At 37.4% G+C, this 19,374-nt stretch overlaps 1 protein-coding gene across 2 annotated transcripts in view; it reads right to left on the bottom strand.

Moving 5' to 3' along the window:
* The window catches only part of PRIM2 (DNA primase subunit 2), a 342,309-nt gene that overhangs the window by 138,844 nt on the left and 184,091 nt on the right, over positions 1–19,374 (bottom strand). For both annotated transcript variants that reach the window (XM_049652857.1, XM_049652858.1), the window contains exon 9: positions 2,712–2,784. In XM_049652857.1, the coding sequence (XP_049508814.1) occupies positions 2,712–2,784 (73 nt within the window). The remainder of the gene's footprint in view (positions 1–2,711; positions 2,785–19,374) is intronic.

Below are 19,374 nucleotides of genomic sequence, written 5' to 3'. Positions count from 1 at the left end.
GATGAATTATCAACATGGATGTTGCAGAGGCCAAGAACAGTAACAAGAGTAATGCTAGTGCAAGAGACCATGACAGCATGCTACAGTCACCCGTGAACAAGAGCAGGAGACAGGGACACAGGCAACAAGGAGAACTCTAATGGGATTACAGGGCTTTAAAGGAGCTATAGCTCTGCTAATCGAAGGCAGGAAGGCAGAGAAATGGTTTGGAAATGGTAACATAGACCAAGGAAGACACATCTCATAGCAAATTAAGGTGTGTGTGTGTGTGTGTGATAGAGAGAGAGACAGACAGACAGACAGACCAACTGACCGAGAGGCACAGGAGAAACAACATCATTGAGAGAGCCAGATTTCAATGAGAAGAAAACTCTAAAGAAAACATTTGAAGAAGAAACTGAGAATATCAAGGGATGTGATAATGACATGCTGTTATAAGGACGAGGCAGTACAGATAGTTAGGAAGAAGTACAGATAAAGATACATCTTAATCAATTTAGCACAGGGTCTCAAGCATAGACCCACAGATATGATCATCATAGCACTTAAGATAATTTATCATTATATTGATGATTTATTATTTACATGCTGTCTACCTCCCTCATGTAAGGTCCATGAAGGTAGAGGAATTTTCTGTTTTATTCACCTCTGTATCCACAGCACAGTGGCTGGTATGTAATTGATGGGTTCAATATATATTCAGTAAATTAATGATTTCTATGTCTTCCCACAGTATCCAGTGAAGTTCACAGTTGCTTGTGAATGGCAAAACATCTTGATTGAATCAGGAATAGAATTAACTTCTAACCATTCACATAGTATAAACACAAATCATATGGCACAGAGGAAGTGTTAGAGATAATAACTGTTTGAGGAAAGTAAAGGATGGGGCATCCTTGAGAACAAATTTCAATTCAACTGTACAAAGTGAGCAATCCTTATGTTATTTCCAGACATATTAACTGCAAGTACTTGATTATAATTTTTCCAAACAGGAAGACAACCTATTCATTCTGGTCTCTAAAAACTCCTGGTCTCTCCCTACTCACCTTATTCTTATTTCCAAGCATTAAAATGTCAATGTATTTTTAATTTATTGTAAATAATTTGGTAACTGTCTAAATAAAGATTATTTATGGCTGGTTTAGTTTCCCTTTTTGGGGTAGAGCAGAAATTCTACAATGCATTAAAAAGAAAAACTCTATAAATTATAGTAAAGCATACTACTCTTTCATTCTACAACAGAACCACAAAGTGAAGTTGAAATGAGCTGTCCATTAATCTAGTAGCAACACAAGCATGGGAGCCTATACTTAGTGTTAATGAAATCAACTGTAACCTACCAAAATTCATATGTTGAAGTCCTAACCACCAAGACCTCAGAATGTGATTGTATTTGGAGTTGGGGTCTTTAAAGAGGGAATTAATATAAATGAAGTCATGCGTGTGGGGCCCTGATCCAATGTGACTGGTGTCCTAAGAAGAGGAAGAGACACCAGGGATGCACAAGCACACTGGAAAGACCACGTGAGAACACAGGGAGAAAGTGGCCACCTAAAAGTCATGGAAAGAGGCCTCAAATTTGCCAACACCTTCATCTCAGAATTCTAGCCTCCAGAAGTGTGAGAAGATAAATTTCTGTTGTTTAAAGCATCAGTCTGTAGTATTTTGTTATGGCAGCCCTAGCAAACTTAGCATTTTCCATTTCTCTTTTTCTCAATGTATAAGGTTGGTGTGTAGGTAGGTGGGTGGGGCATTCATTTACTCATTCATTCATTCACTCAATGTATTTTAAACTTTTTTAAGTTTGTTTCTTTATTGAGAGAGAGAGAGAACAGAGAGAGAGATAGTGTGTGCTTTAGCAAGTTACTCAGACTCTCTATCCCCCAGGTTTCTGATCTTTCAAATGGAGATAATAATGCTTGCTTTTCAGGGTTGATAGGAGATTTGAACTAAAGTAACTTCTGTTCCAAAATCTGACATATGGGAAGTAATCACTATTTAAAACAAGTAACATCTGAATGTCTGAATAGCACTTTGCATGTGCAAAGAGTCCTTACCTATATCCTCTAATTACATCCTTGTTTATTTATTTGTTTATTTATTTATTTATTTATTCATTTATTTATTTATTTATTTAGAGAGTGAGAGTGGGGGAGGGGCAGAGAGCGAGAATCCGAGAAGGTTCCACACTGTCAGTGCAGAGTCTCACACAGGGCTCTAATTCACGAACCAGGATACCATGACCTGAGCCGAAATCAAGAGGTGCTCAACCAACTGAGCCACCAGGATGCCCCTATTTTAAAGTTTATATATTTAAGTAATCTCTACACCCCACATGGGGCTCGAACTCACGATTCCAAGATCAAGAGTCACACGTTCTTCTGACTAAGCCAGCAGGCGCCCTTTTAGGTATAAGGTATTTAAATACAAACATACAAATACCATTTAGCTATCATCACCTAAAAGAATACCCCTTTGGAAAAACTGATTAAATTCTGTTTATCAGAATGCAAATAATTTCCTGATTAAGTTTGATTTTCCTATGATTACAAAAATTCACCTGTATAGCACATGGGACTTCCTTTAAAAATGGCTGGCAAGCAATAAAATGAAATTCTCTCCCATCTCCTCACCCCAAAATAATCTTTGAAGAAAATCTGTGCTTCCTCATTGACCAAGGTTCAAGTTTAGAAGGATGCGATGCTTACCGAATCGATCTGATCCAAAGAAATCTTCCCAGCATTTCCCTGTGTACTGTAATCTTGACCAGTGTAAGAATGACTAAAATTAAAAAGAAGAAAATATTAAAATAGGATTTTTACAACATATTTTAATCATTCCAAAGGAAATTTATTCTGATACAGATTAAAATCACAATAAGACATTTTACATATAAACGTTGGCAGAAACATAGCCAAGTATTTTAAAGGTATTTAACAGAATACATTTAAGTAACTTACTCAAAAATAATACAAAAATATAGTGACCATCTGGATCTCCTGACTTCTAAAGTGTCATTTCCATTTCTTAGAAGCATAATGCAATTTATTGTTAAAGTTCAAGTCTCTACTATTGATCCCTTATTAACAGCAGGGCAGCAGAGCAAGGGATACACTGGAGCTTAAATAAGGAACCATCACTTACTAGTGTGGGTCCTTCAGCAAGTTACTCAGACTCTCTATACCCCAGGTTCATTATCTGTCAAATGGAGATAGTAATGCCTGCTTTGCAGGGTTGATAGAAGGTCTGAACTGAAGTAAGTTCTCTTTAAGGACCTGACATATGGTAACCACTGTTTATTAAAACAAGTAACATCTGAACAGCACTTTGCACATGTGCAAAGTCTTTATCTATATCTTCTAATTACATCCTTTTTTTTTTTTAATGTTTTATTTATTTTTGAGTGAGCACAAGTGGGGGGGGTGGGGCAGAGAGAGGAGGAGAGTAGATCTGAAGCAGGCTCTCAGCTCACAGCAGAGAGCCCGATATGGGGCTTGAACTCACAAACCCTAAAATCATGACCTGAACCAAAGTCAGACCTCAACCAACTGAGGCACCCAGGTGCCTTCATCCTTACTTTCTTTTTAACTTTATTTATTTTGTGAGATCATGACGTGAGTAGAAATCAAGAGTCCAACGCTCAACCGACTGAGCCACCCAGGGACCCCAATATCCTCTAATTACATCCTCACAACAACCCTGAGAGTGTTTTAACCTTACATTTAACAAATGGGGGGCCAGAGGAGTTAGAGACTTGTAAGATCAGAAGGCAAGTTTACAGTGCAGTGGGAATTCAACCTTTTATTTCTCAATTCCCTGTTTCTTGACTATACCACACCATCCTCTTCGTTGCTGTATTCTCATTTTCCTGTTGTATTATTTACAAATTAAGAAACAACATGGTATATACCATCTAAAGCCATCTAACTTCGTAAATTTTCAGCTTCTTGACACAATGCCCAACTCCAACACTGATTCAGATGCAGACATTCAGGAATGACACAACAAACAACAGCTGCTAGATTACACAGAAAACCACAGTCAAACCAAGGTTTATGCAGACTCCACAACTAAAGAAAAATTCTGAAGTAGCACTACAATCCTAAAGAATTCCAGACTCTCTACCTAATACCTGCTCAGTATAGACTCTTGCTGCTAAACAACACACACACTCGAGATGCTCTGTAGAAAGGCTATTATTCTTGCAATCAATCCATCTGCTGATTAAACAATGGGTATGAATTATGAAGCAAAACCAGAGTGTATCTTGGGATGCTGCAGCCACTGCCTAGGAGACTGTTCCAAATGTAGATTTCCCATCCCGAGAGTTCTGCCTCCATAGGCTAAGAATGGCCTCAGAATTAATCTGAGAGCAGGAGGAGCAGAATGCCAATGAGTAGTACAGGATGATCCCAATCTCTAAAATACATTTTCTTGCCTGTGGTATTATTTCTCCTTTCAGTAACATATTTCGGACAATTAATGTATCATTGGATTCTAACCATTCTGTTTATCATAGTAGCATAGCATACAAAACTCATGCTAAATTAAGCCAATAGTAGCCGTCATTTAATTTTAATATTTCACATTTTAATATACAGTATAACGGAGAGTTGTTTCAGTGAAATCCCCCAAATAAAAACCTACTTCACTTTCCAACTTATATTACAGTAGAGCAAAGAGGCAACATGAGGCAATGGAAATAGCAGTAAGCTAGAATCTAGAGATATACTCTTGTTTTTTAATCATTAGTTTGGCAAACTGGGGCAAGTCATTTAACTGCCCTGATTTGCACTATCCTCATTTGTAAACAGAATTAATAATGCCAGGCTTGTCTAACAGAAATACCGGAGAAATGAAATGATATATTCAAAGTGCTAATTAAAATTGGTAAACTGTATTTTAGTACACAAAGAAACTGCAGTCTTGACCACTAAGCACAAAAAGACAGGATGGGAAAGGAAGCAGCATGATCCTACAGAGGAGCCATCAACCTGCTAGGAGGTACTGGGACACTGTTGACCTTTACAAGCTTCAGCTTTTCAGTCTACGAATACTGTTTAGGGTTCCTGGGTGGCATAATCGATTAAGTGTCTGACTCTTGATTTCGGCTCAGGTCATGATTTCACGGTTGTGAGATCGAGCCCTATGTTGGGCTCCATGCTGAGCATAGAGCTTGCTTAGGATTCTCTCTCCCTCTCTGCCCCTCCCTTGCTTGCACTCTCTCTCTCTCTCAAAATAAACATTTTTTAAAAAGGACTATTTAGATTTAAAAGATTAACAAATATAAATGTCCTCTATAAATGGTAAAATGATGCACAAACATGACTACTTAGTGAGTATACAGAACCAAATGATATCCTATCCCACAAAGAAGTTTTTCTCAGCCCAGATTATTGCAGTATACTAAATACAAAGAGAAGATATTTAAGAGGACACACACTTGCCTGAATGGGCACTATAAAATACTTGTTCCTCCACAGTTTAATGGGCTATGCAAAAGAGCTAAATTTCAAGGGGGAAACAAAAGAGACGGGTAGTAATGATTAATGTAAAGACTAATGAGTATAAATAACTACAGACAGAATATAAGGAAACTGTATAGAGACATCATACTTCTAAAAATATTATCTATAGACAGAAAGATGGCCACCAGCCAACCCCGTAAGGGCAAGCATGAAACCCATGGGAGGAAAAATGACTCAAATGAAGATGTTAAGCACCAGAATTAGGAATGAGATTTCTCCTCTACTCATTCATGATCAGAAGGGGTAACTTATATCTTGGTTAGGGAGTTGGTACATATGGCTATTTAATACATGTTTGAACCAGTAATGGATGGATGAAATGGAGGTGGCAGGAATTTTCAGATACAGTACAAAAAAGGCAAATCACAAGAAGTGTTGTACCCAACGCTATGTACGCAATAAAAAACTATGAAAAGATTTTAGGCAAGAATTCACATAAATGTTTATACTTGAGAAAGAAAGAAATGTGGAGAAAGAACTAAAAAGGGCAGTGCCTGGGCAACAGAAAATCAGTTGGAAGAACACTGAAATATTACAGGCAGAAAAGGTGAGAGGCTGAAGAAAAGTGGTGGCACTCGATGGAAAAAGGAAGGCAATGAAAGAAGAAAAAGAAACAAATAATGCCATCATAAATGGATAAAAATCCTTAAGAAACAATTCACATGAAACTGGCTCTTTGGCTTTTACTTGGAAGTGCCAAGGGATGTTACTAACTGAGATTCATAGCAGGGACCCAGGAAAGGTGAGGCACTCTGTACCACATTCAAAGCCCATGTCAGCTTTGTATCATCCTGCTTCCAAGTGAAAGCAGCTGCTACACTAACAAACAAAAATATAAAAAATGGACTGTCAAGATACATTCTTATTTTCACAATTTAAAAAAACAGATCAATTTTACGAACATTTTTTAAATCGCTGTAATGGGGAAACACAGAAATAGTAAATTTTAACAACAAAAAATTGGTTCAAGATACACACACACATACCTACATGTGTGCACGCAATCTCACCAGAAAATACTGTTTTCTATTTTAAATAATCAGTTTTATTTTGAGAAACACTCACTGTCACTTATGTACAGTTTTCAACAAAGGAGATTAAGTAGGCAGCTTCTAAGCTTCTAAGCTTTCCAGCTTCTAAGCTTTCATTAGAGAATAAATTAAGATGTACCACAAATACCCTTTTTTCAATACAGCAAACCAAACCATGTTAATAGGCCACAAAATTCAAATTATGTCACTAATAACTATTTTGTGAAATATGAAGAGGAACTTTTGATCACAGAATCTTGAAAAATCAAGGTTTGACTTCATGTTTGGTGGTAAGGGATTAGGAATTACAGTGATTTATTTAGCTGCATCTTCCATGCATAAGTTATCTCTTACTTGCTATAGTAGCAAATGAAAGACACAAAGGTGAAATGTTACAGTTTTCTCAAGTTGCCAAAGAGCCAGAAAAGTAGTGAAAACATAAAGATGTGATTCAGTGAGTATTCAATTACATTAGAATAGTATCTGAACACATCCAGTTGTATAAGGATATAGCACAGTTGCGAAAATGTAACAGTTACTACAATGTACCTGAATCATAAATAATTTCACTCCCCAGCAGAACCATGTAAATGCATAAAGTCCAAGGACAAAGCTTAATTTTTTTAATGTCATTAGACTGTCAGACTCTCTAGCAAACTTCTCCCACATCCCAGCTGTTGTCCTCATCAGGATATAACAGATTCTAATTACCGAAAACAAAACAAAACAAAAACACAAAACAAACAAAATCCCCCAAAACTTTCAAGAGTCCCTTTAGCCACTCAATCACTCATTAAGCATCTCTGTGACCATGGAAGAGTCAAAAAGTAATGAAGGATCCAGAGACAATTCAGAAAGCACAGTGTGAGGAGTGCCACAACAATGCTCAAAACAAACGCTCCTGGAGTCCACAGAAAACAGGTCTCTTTAAAAGAAGGGTGTGAGGAGAAATAACCAATGTGCAGCATTAAAGCTTCTTGAGCAAAGAAATGGCACTGAACAGAGTGATATGTGTTGGAAACACAGACCTGAGGCCTAGTACAGAAGGATGAGATAAGAGGAGGACAATCAGCGAGAATCGGGGACTGCAGAGTAAGCAGAAGAGCAGGAGATTATAGTCAGAAAATAATCTGAGCTCAGAGGTTTAGAACTAGGATGTCATGACCACAGAAAAGGCAAAGTCCTGGTTATTTTAGTACTCTTATCATTTGCATGCAGTTTACCAACTGCATGCATATGCATTAAAACATTCTTAAATTTTGACCAGGTTCATAAAAGTATGTGATGTCATAGGAGTTTAACAGGGTTATTGGAGGGGTTTAAAAGTAACCATGTGATAAGGAGGTGGGATTCTGGGCTAATAAGAAAGTCTTTCTCAGGATCTGGAGGGTGGACACGTTATCAGAGGGACAAGCAGAAAGAGATAAGCAAAGCCACGGAAATCTTTTTCTTAATGTTTATTTTTGAGAGAGAGAGAGAGAGAGAGAGAGAGAGAGAGAGAGAGAAGTGGAAGCGGGGGAGGGGCAGGGAGTGAGGGAGACACTGAATCTGAAGCAGGCTCCAGGCGCTGAGCTGTTAGCACAGAACCTGACTCTGGGCTCAAACTCTCGAACCGTGAGATCATGACCTGAGCCGAAGTTGGTCATTCAACCAACTGAGCCACCCAGGGGCCCCAAACCATTGAAATTTCTTTAAAAAAAAAATTTTTTTTAAGCATTTATTTATTATTGAAAGACAGAAAGAGACAGAGCATGCATGAGCATGGGAGGGGCAGAGAGAGGTGGAGACACAGAATCTGAAGCATTCTTCAGGTTCTGAGCTGTCAGCATAGAGCCCAATGAGGGGCTCAAACTCACCAACCAGGAGACCATGACCTGAGCCAAAGTCGGATGCCTAACCGACTGAGCCACCCAGGTGCCCACCCCACCATGGAAATTTCTAAATCAATTTCTTTACAGATGAAGAAGTTGGGTTATGTAGTGGAAAAGACAAGGAGAGGCAAAGGAGGGGGGGAAAAAAAACAAACTGAAATTGGGTAGATACGTCCTATAGTGCAGGTCTCTAAACAAAAACCATTAAAATTAAAAGCAAACTTTAAATCCTATCTCCTTTTCCAATTACATAGTGCTAAGGCACCATCCTAATGAAAATTTGAGGTTTTGTCAAGTTTAAACCTTTAAACACCTAAACATACTTAAAGAGTCAGGATGCCTGAGTGGCTCAGTAGGTTAAGTGTCTGACTCTTGATTTCAGTTCAGGTCATGACCTCCTGGTTTATGAAGTCAAGCCCTCAAGTCGGGCTCGACAATGTCGGAAGGGGGCCTGCTTGGGATTCTCTCACTCTCTTCTCTCTCTCTGTCCCTGTCCTGTGCGCGCTCGCTCTCTCTCAAAATAAATTAATCAGCTTAAAAAAAGAAAAAACTAAATATATGCAAATTAAGTATTTTCTAAGAGAAGAGAATTTTATGATTGTATACAAGAAATCCTTTGATTACACAGAAGTAATTCAGTGACTGTCCGTATTTTTTTGTTTTGTTTTGAGGCGATGGTGCTAAATTATCTAATCTCTACAATAAGAGAATAGCATACAAAATAAAAAAGCATTTTATTACTGTATCATTTGTTCAATAAACTTACACGCAACTTAATTAAAACTCAGTCACATTTGAGGAACTTTTTCCTCCCCTATTTCCTTGCTCATTAAACAGTAAGAGGTAAGCACAGTTAGTTTTCCAATATAGCTAAAAATCACAGTAAATAGAAAATTATAAAGCTAACAGTTTCAAATGAATTAAAGCCTGAAAGGTTGAAAAGACTTTCAAAATATCCAGAATACATATCTATGTAACCAAATTTAAATGATCCTAACTGAACTCAAACTGAACCATTCAAGGGTGGGGTGGTGGAGGGACAAATGAGACAGGAAGGTATATTTAATTATATCAACACAGAACTGGAGTTTTTCCCCAAACACTACCACACAACATCTACTTTACAGAATAAAAAATACAGTGGATATACATAAAGATAAATCTGCACACATTTGATCTGTGAATCATAGGTGAAAGGCAGATCTACTCCTAGTCTTGGTAAAAACGAGAAATTTAAGTCCTGTTCAATACACCACAAATATCAGTATGAGCACTTAGGTACTCAACAGGGAACTGTTTTTGAGTGTTGAAACTGAGCACTGGAAACAAAATGAAGAAATTATATGAAAGTGGATCTGTAGTCTCCACTGCAAGATTAGCTGGTTAAGGAAAAAAAAAATAGTCTTTTCATGCTGTGGTGCTTATCGTTAGCAGAAGAGGGATCATTGCACCTTGACTCCAAGAGTGGATTCAAGAGCTCTGCTACTGTGACATAAATGCCACATGGCAGAATGGACAAAATGAGAGGTTAAAAGTCAGCTTTTCACAGGTGATCACTTCTCCAATCATTTTCTCCTTTTCTGACTATATGAAAACGTGATGGAATAAACAAGGAGTCATGGAATAGTTATAACACTTCAGGAATTCTCTGCAGCCCCCCTGCATTTGCATACATTTTCCAAGTCCAGTTTGCCCAAGGCAAACACGTGGGCAGAACAGAATAATAAGGGAGTAAGGAGAGTGATGAAGATGACAGATTTCAGAATCCACTAGTCATGGGTTTGCATACACTCACTATCTGTGTGACTTTGTAAACACCTTTTATTTATTCTTTGCTTCCTCACTGGGAAACAGAGATCATAAAAGGCATCACAAAAGTACCTTCCCCAAAGGGCTGTTGTGAGGATCAAATGAGATATCTGTCAAAGAGTTTATCACATTTTTCACTCAAATTGTTATCATTATCATCACGAACATCCAGGCTTAAATTTATTGCATTTAAACATTTTGGTTATTGATTTTCTCTATTCCTAAAATTCACCAGCTTCATCTCTTAAATATTAGTAAATATATTTCTTTCCTACCTTCTTTATACTATCACATAAAATATTTAGTTTGCAAGTGGAATAATTTAGATGTCTTTGAATAATCTCATGATCTGGAAAGTTTTGTCTAAACTAACACTCTTAGCAAGTTTACAAAGTGTAAACATTCAATGTCAAACACTGGAGATTTCAGTGGAATCCAGTCTTGTAGAGCTACATTGTTCAGTATAGTAGCCATTTACCAAATGTGACTACTGAGCACTTGAAATGCAGCTTAGTCTAAATTAAGATGTTCAATACATGTAAAGTATACACTGGGTTTCAAAGACTTAGTATGAAAAAATTACTGTAAAACATTTCACTCAACTTTTTTCATATAATTACATGTTGAAATGATATTTTGGGTATGAGTTAAGGTATTATTAAAGTTAATTTCACTTAAGTAATTTAAAATTACCTATGAAGCTCACATTTGTTTCCTGGGGCAATCATGTTTTCACTGGACAGGACTGTTACAGAGTGAGGAGGACATAATGACATTAGGCAATCAAATGATTCTCTTGAGGACTAGGCACACCTATATAATAGCCAACTGACTCACCCTGACTTCAAGTTAAGACTCATCTCTGCAGGTCATTAGCAAAATATAAACTGCAACTGGGTCCACTAAAGGAAGTGCCTCAAGTCTACTGCAAATATGCTTGCTTTCACATTTTACTTGGGAATCAAGTTTTTAAATTTTAGCCACAGGTTGCCACCTATAGTATTAGGAAAGCAATCTTGAATCCTGATTAGCTTGGAAGGAGCATGAAAGGTTTCCTTGGGAAAAAACAAAGCTGTGACACATTTCTATCTGGGAGTTTGGGGGGCTGCCTGGCTCACTTCAACACCTAATGACAACTGTCCATTCTTCTCTCATTTGTAAGAAGACATGCATGCTGGGTGGGATATGAATAGGATGACAGGAAAACCCTGGGCCAGACTGGAGAGAATTCCTCTCCCATCCTCGGAAATGTCTCTCTGCCCTCCCTCCCTGTCAACAGATTCTGAGGGTCATAAAATAGCAGCATATAAAAAAATATTTCCTTTCTTTGTTAAGCATTTCCCAGTCCTCTTGAACCTGAAGAGGTTAATACTATTTACTTCTATCCGGTAGCCTACAGTTTATCATATCTTAAAAACTGGTATAAAATAAAAAAGCAGTGAAGAATGCACCACAAGTAATCAAAACTGATGTCTATATCAAGGAAACATATTTATTTGAACCATTAAAAGGTAATCTAATACATCTTTCAAAATGAACTATATTCTTCTACATCATTCTATAAAAATATACCAAGTTCCAATACAACCTTTTCACATAAAGCCAGGTGCGATCATGGCGCAAATGGAAAAACAATTTCAGGAAGAGGAAACAAAGGTTTTGTGTATCACCCATATATCCACTTTTGCAATCACAATTTTACCCACTTTGGACGTTGAAAAAAAATAGTCTACCCACATAAGCCAGACTATTCAGACATTTAGAGAGCACAGTCCCTGCGGTTTGGATTTGTTGGGTGGGTAAGATATCAAGGAAGATGAAGTTACAATATATCATTTCCTGCTGTGAAGGGTATCACAGGAAAATTCACTCAACAGCTGTCACCATAGAAATTGAAATGAGTTTCTTTTTACAAGCTAGGTCCCTAGTAAATGGTATCCAACTCCTGTTAGCCCAGGTGATTTTCCCTGCAGTTATTCCAAATGAGAACACAATCAATAACATTCTGTTATAAATTGAATGTAAATGATTTTTCCACAAGCATGAGGTTTACTCAAATTTTGCACTTAAAAAACTCCCCAAAAAACTACCAGCAGACAATACACAGTGGAATGATCTATATTTCTCTACAACTGAGAGAAATTGTATGATTCTAGGAGACTCACATATCCAATAAATATCAGGACCATATGGGTTGTCACATCAGGTAAGAACCATAAATGGCACAACTTCTACTTTAATTAGATTGGCCGCATCTTTCCATATTTTCCTATTTATTCCAATTTCTAATCTGCAATAATCCAATGAACTGTAAGAGAGATGAAAGCTGCATCTCATTTCTCTATCAACAACACCTCTACTTTACAAAAGTCAAGTCATTAAACTATTCCATTAAAATGAGTGCATTTCATTGTGTATAAATTATACCTCAACAAAACTGATTTAAAAAGCAAAACACATACATCCTTATAAGATACAAACTATAGCCTTACATAGGTATTTTCAATATACACACTTAAAGCCCCCAACAGGGGCACCTGGGTGGCTCAATCGGTTGAGTGTCCAACTTCAGCTCAGGTCATGATCTCACAATCATGAATTCAAGCCCTGCATGGGGCTCACTGCTGTCAGTGGGGAGCCTGCTTTGGGTCCTCTGTCCCTCTCTCTCTCTCTGCCCCTACCTGGCTCATGTGCTCTTTCTCTCAAAAGTAAATAAAAATGTTAAAAAAAAAAATAAAGCCCCAAACAAATATCTCTATTTTCCTAAGTAAATTTTTCATATTCCTTTACATTCTTAGTGTATATTCTGGTAGTATAATAACCCCCTAAAGAGAGGCTGTTCTGAATTGGATCTGACTTAGAGTAGTCAAATGATTACAATAAAGAAAAGCTGCCTGAGAGAGTGATAATGAAATATAGAGGGATGGGGGGACCATGGACTAAAGATCAAACATCCAGCAGAATACATTAAATTGATGGATATCTTCCCATTCCCCCACAAATAATTACACAGTGTAGAATGCTTCTGAGATTGGCTATCACAAGTTTATGTAATTCTAGGATTACCTCTCACATCTTTCCCTAATAACAGCAGAGAATCAGGGACACAATGTTTTGGGGTTTTGGGGGGAAAGTGGACAAAGACAAGATAAAGGGAACAGCTAATGAGGACTTAAAGTGACAGTCCAGAAGTCACACACTTTCCCTATACACTCCTTTGGTTTTGAACAGCCATTAATGATGGTCATAATGTTTAAAGCTTTCATTTCATAGATAAAAACAGCAAGGAACATAACAGGCTTTGTTGTTTCACTTTTTAAATGAGCGTTTTCAAAATCCGAATTCAATGGGGAGAAAAAAAGGTATCTCTCTTCTGAGGTCACAATGAGGAACAGAAAGCACTCTCAGTCCTCCATGATTAGTTCCTGATTTATGAAAGAATCCCAAATTCCCAAACAACAAAACCAGGACTGAATTTCTGCAAAGGTAGAGTATCAGAATTTTTACTTAGAAATTAGAGAAAGCCACCAGCTTTCTATCCAAACTACCATCTCATCCAGTCTCAACACTTAGTAGTGTTAAAAACAAGACAAGAGGCCCAAAATGGAGTCACTTACACTAAGACTTACAGTTTCAGTTCTCCCAGAAATGGAATCTTAAACCAGTTAATTAGGAATCACCTAATCAGCACTAGTTAGGTAATCTACCCAACAGACCCCTGCCAAGCCCTAAAGAAAAGTGACTTTGCAACAACCAAGCCTCATTTATCTAGTATAATTTCCTTGTTCCTACTCCCTTCTGCCTATAAAGGTCTTTCATTCTGTACAGTTCCTAGGAGCTCATTTGTATCTGTTAGATTGGATGCTGCCTGATTCATGAATCACGAATCACTGAACAAAGCCAGTAAGTTCTTTAAAATTTATTTCATTGAATTTTTTAACGGTAGCTTTAAAAAACTAAATGAGAGGTAAAATTTTAAAACCTGAAAGTGTTTTTTCCCATTCATTCACTCATTCAAGGGTTTACTGAGGTCTTATTTTGCCAGCCACTGTTGAAAGTAATAGAAGGACAGCAGTAAACAAGGTGAACATTATTTCTTGTTCTCATGGAGCTTATGCTGCAGACAAATGAACAAAACAAAATGAACAAACAAATGAACAAACAAACAAAACACCAGCTAGTGATATTTCTGTGAAGAAAAAGGAATAAGGTATATCATAAAGCAATGGAGGGGTGTGCTTTAATTCGGGTGGTTAGGGGCAGACCTCTCTTAAGATCTGAGAAGACACACCGTTAGACTCCTTTGGTGGATGTCCTTAGTAGCCTCCTTTAGATCGTCTGTGCACAATATGTCAAGGACCAAGGTAGCTCAATTAAAAATAGGCTTTTTAAATTCACTTTGTATTATCGTTTATATAATTACTTTCTCAGTAGTAGTTGTAAACAACTGAAAGGGTATTAAACCTTTGGTGAGTCTCAGTATCAGTAGTCTGTCTGCCCTCAGCTCAGTTTATCAAATTTTGTTTTATAAACAAAACTGGATGGAATAGCACAGAACACTTCCATCATTATAGAAAGTACAGCACCAAACAAATTAGTTGTTAGCTGCTAATGTATTACAGGTACGACCACAATGCTTTTTCAGACTCTTTAAGAAAGCTATTTTATATAGCATCATCATCATTTTATACTTTGTTAGCACTTTATGCCTAACACAGTATAAAATAATTTTCTTTATTACTTAACTAGAGGACAATCAATGTTTTAAAGAAACCCACTAAGCAAGGGGTGCCTGGGTGGCTCAGTAGCTTAAGTGTCCAACTCTTGATTTGGGCTCAGGTCCTGATCTCATGGTTCCTGTCGAGCCCCATGTCAGGCTTCACATTGACAGCATGGAGACTGATTGGGATTCTCTCTCCCTCTCTCTCTCTGCCCCTCCCCACTTGTACAGGTGAGCTCTCTCTCTGAAAACAAAAATAAATAATCTTTAAATTTAAATAAATAATCACCCACTAAGTGAACAGGAAACTTAATAAATGTAGATAATACAACTACTTGAAAAGCATAAGCAATCATAAATTTTGCTTCTCAGGAAGACAACCAGCTTCCACAATCCAGAAATCCCTAAGAAAACTTTGGAGTAAGAAGGCTAACAGAAACTTAAACCTCTAGTTACAGATAAGCTACAAGAATACTACGCAAGGCTTCAGTGTTTCCATGACACTGTGTACTCCCATGGAATCATGTACCTCTACAATGCTAACAATCATTATGATTTAGTGTAATTACTTTAGTTAAAATTCTGTATTTTCTGATCAAGATTAAGCCCTATAAGAGCAGATGCAAATATGTATCCCTAGAACTGAGCACCATGTCTTGCGCTGAGTAGAATTTCCCTTAAAATATTTCCCTTAAAATATGTTAGATAAATGATAATAAAACTCCTAGAATGCTAAAAGGTTTCTAACCATTTATTACCAAACAGCTCTCACACCAAAGTTCCTCTGCAAGTCACAGCCACTGTGCACAACCTGATTACAAAGTCTAATATTTACAAAGGTACATATTTGGCATGACTACATAGCCAGTCAAAAAGACAGGAAAGATTTTCCTATTTTCTTTCTATATCCTTAAAAAGAAAATCAGTAACTAATTTATGTTTCCATAAATATATTTTTATTTTACATATATTCATGTTTGTGTAAATCATTTGTTAACTTTTTTCAACTTTAAAACATGTTAAGCTAGCAAAGTGAATTAACCTACCAAAAAAACCCCAGGGAAATTTAGTATTCTATATATATTAAGAGTGGTGGCTTACTTGTACAACTGATGAAAGGTGATGCAAAAGCTGTTTTCAACCCCCTAAACAACTTCCTCATTGTAACATGCAAATCAATGCCCTTCCAAAGATGTTCACACTCTAATCCTGGGAACCCAAGAATATGTTAGGTTACATGGCAAAAGAGACCATACAGATGAAATTTAGGTTAAGGACCTTGAGATGGGGAGACTATCCTGTATATTTATGTAGGCCAATCTAATCACATGAGGTGGTAAAAGCAGAAAACTTTCTCAGGATAGAAGCAGAAAGAAGCAGAAGACATTAGAGAGGTCTGAAGGCATAAGAAGGGCTTGATGAGCGGTTGCTGGCTCTGTGTTAAAATCCACATGCAAGCACCAGAAAGAGACCTCCAGGAGCTCCTAGACAGCCTAAGGAATGTGGGCAGCCTCTAGGGGCAAAGACAGGACCCTGGGTGACAGCCCACAAAGAAACGGGAACCTTGGAAGGAAGCATATTCTTTCCCAGTAAGGCCTCCAGTAAGGACCAGAGACTTGCTGACATCTTGATTTTAGTTCAATGAGACACATGTAGGATTTCCAATCTATACAACTGTATGACAGTAAATGAGTATTGTTTTAATCTACTAAACTTGTGGTAATTTGACATGGCTACAACAGAAGGTTCCAATCTAGATGCATAAGGTTTAAAATTCAGCTTCGTGAACTTTTTCAAGTCAGTGGTTAACTTAAGAACTCTGCCACTTTCTCACCTGGACAACACGACACTTTTAGAATAATGAATTCCTTGTATCTTCAAAACTATACACCACCTAGTTTGCTGCTGCTCTTTGTTCTTAGCTCCATCTGCTAGAAAACATCTACATTACAATTCATTTGTCATGAAATCATCGTGGCATTTCTTCTCCCCAGTTTACTTCACCTGGCCATAAAGAACCTGCTAACATTTTTTTTAAGTGTATTTATTTTGAGAGAGTACATGAGTAGGGGAGGGGTAAAGAGAGGGAGAGGGAGAGAAAGAGAATCCCAAGCAGGCTCCGCACAGTCAACATAGAGCCTGATACGGGGTTCAAAATCAAACCATGAGATCTTGACCTGAGCTGAAGTCAGACACTTAAGTGACTGAGCGACCCAAGTGCTCCCAAACTGCTAACATTAAAAAAATTTTTTTCACAGATTTATTCAACCAAAACAAAAAAAGTAAATACCCAATAAAATGGGAACAATTAAGTAAAAATAGATCTATCTTCAATTGAGCATTACAGAGTCACTTAAAATTAGACTCATGGAAATAAATTTTATACTTAGTTATGACATATTATAAGAAAGAACGTTTAACTTTAACCACTTTAATTATAATTACATAAAATTACACATAGAGATTACAACAAAGGCTTGGCAGTGGTTTTATTAGTAACACAGGGTTCATTTCTTGTATTTGGCCAAATTTTATATATTGTGCCTACAAATTTTTTTGAATGTTTATTTGTTTTGACAAAGAGAGAGAAAGCACACAGGTGTGTACTGGAGAGGAGCAGTGAGAGAGCGAGAGAGAGAATCCCAAGCAGGCTCCACGCTGTCAGCGCAGAGCCCAATGTAGGGCTCGATCTCACGAACCCAGAGATCATGACACGAGCCGAAATCAAGAACCAGATGCTTAACTGACTGAGCCCCTCAGTGGCCCCTATATTTTATCAGAAACAATTTAAATGACATTAAACTTGTAACATAATCCACATAAGATATCACCTCTCACAAATAAGATTTCCTATCTCTATTTACTCTACTTGATTAAGCTGTAGCAATTATTCTAGTACAGCTTTGGTCGGGGGGGGGGGGGGTGGGGGGGAGAGGCACTGTATAGGGGTGTGTGTGTGCGCATAAAATGGTCTTCTTTCCTTGTTAGAATATACATTTTTAAGGGATCACATCTATTAGTTCCTTTGTATATAGTCAGAATATCCTTTATAGTGCCTTTAACACAACAAGCTGATTTTAATAAACACTTATTGTGCATTTCTAAGAAGGCATGAACATGTTCCATACAGAAATGAAAATATTCCAAGGACAATAAATGACAGAAAAGAATATATTGTTGTTAATTTATTAGTATCTTACAAGGCACCTAGAACACCCTCACAATAGTCACTGAGCTGTAAAAGCTTGTGTTGTTGCATGCAGAAAAGGAAATACATAGTTCAAAGCACTGCTGGAGGCTAGAACTGGGGATAAGAGAGGGTTGACAAACAACTGAAGCATGTGGACCACATTAATGAGGCTTTCATTTCAGTCCTCAATTGGTGGAAGTCCCTATCCACTAAACCTTTTTCTAGCACATGAATGCCCACACAATTTTCTGATTTCAAAATGAGAATGAACTCAAAAAGAAAACACCAAGAACTGCACCATGATGTACACTGGGAAAAGTCTCTTACAGAGATTGCATTTCTGATATAAAATCTATGACAGCAAGAGCTTTAGAGAAATAAATAAAAATGTGTACATACTGGGGCACCTGTGTGGCTCAGTGAGTTAAGTGTCTGACTCTTGATTTCAGCTCAAATCATGATCTCAGGGTCGACTGATGAGCCCCATGTCAGGTTCTGCGCTGGGTGTGGAGCCTGCTTGGGATTCTCTATCCCTCTCTGCCCCTCCCCCCATGAGCACACACATGCACTCTCTCAAAAAAACAAAAGTGTACATATTAACCAAATGTACTGCATTAGAAAAAAAATTTACAAGAGCAGTCTGTAATAATACCAACTGAAGGAAGATGCTCATTATTTTAAATGATTTTAAAATAAAGGGTTAATATAAGCATGTGTTTACAAATTCAGGATGCATTACAAGTTAATCCATGTGATCCAGTCCAAGTATTTACTCTAGGCTATATGCTGCTTTGCTGGTTTATTTTATCCTTATTTGATTTCTATTTCATTGTTGAGCTCAAATATGCTAACAAATTTAGGAGAAACAGTATAATAAATACATGTTTTTTAATTAGTTGTTCTTTAATGAAAGGCAAAGCATTACTTAAGAGCAGCTATTAAAGTAATCTATTAATTAGATTACTAATTAATAATCTAGGGCACCTAGACTACTGGGGCACCTGGGGGGCTCAGTCAGTTAAGTGTCCGACTTCAGCTCAGGTCATGATATCACTGCTTCTGAGTTTGAGCCCCACATCTGGCTCTGTGCTGACAGCTCAGAGCCTGGAGCCTGCTTCAGATTCTATGACTCCCTTTCTCTCTGCCCCTTCCCTGCTCATGCTCTGTCTCTCTCTCTCTCAAAAATAAACATTAAAAAATTTAAAAATAAATAAAATGTTAA

The sequence above is a fragment of the Panthera uncia genome, assembly GCF_023721935.1.
Source record: "Panthera uncia isolate 11264 chromosome B2 unlocalized genomic scaffold, Puncia_PCG_1.0 HiC_scaffold_24, whole genome shotgun sequence".
Classification (NCBI taxonomy): domain Eukaryota; kingdom Metazoa; phylum Chordata; class Mammalia; order Carnivora; family Felidae; genus Panthera; species Panthera uncia.
This window is presented reverse-complemented; position numbering and strand designations above follow the sequence as displayed.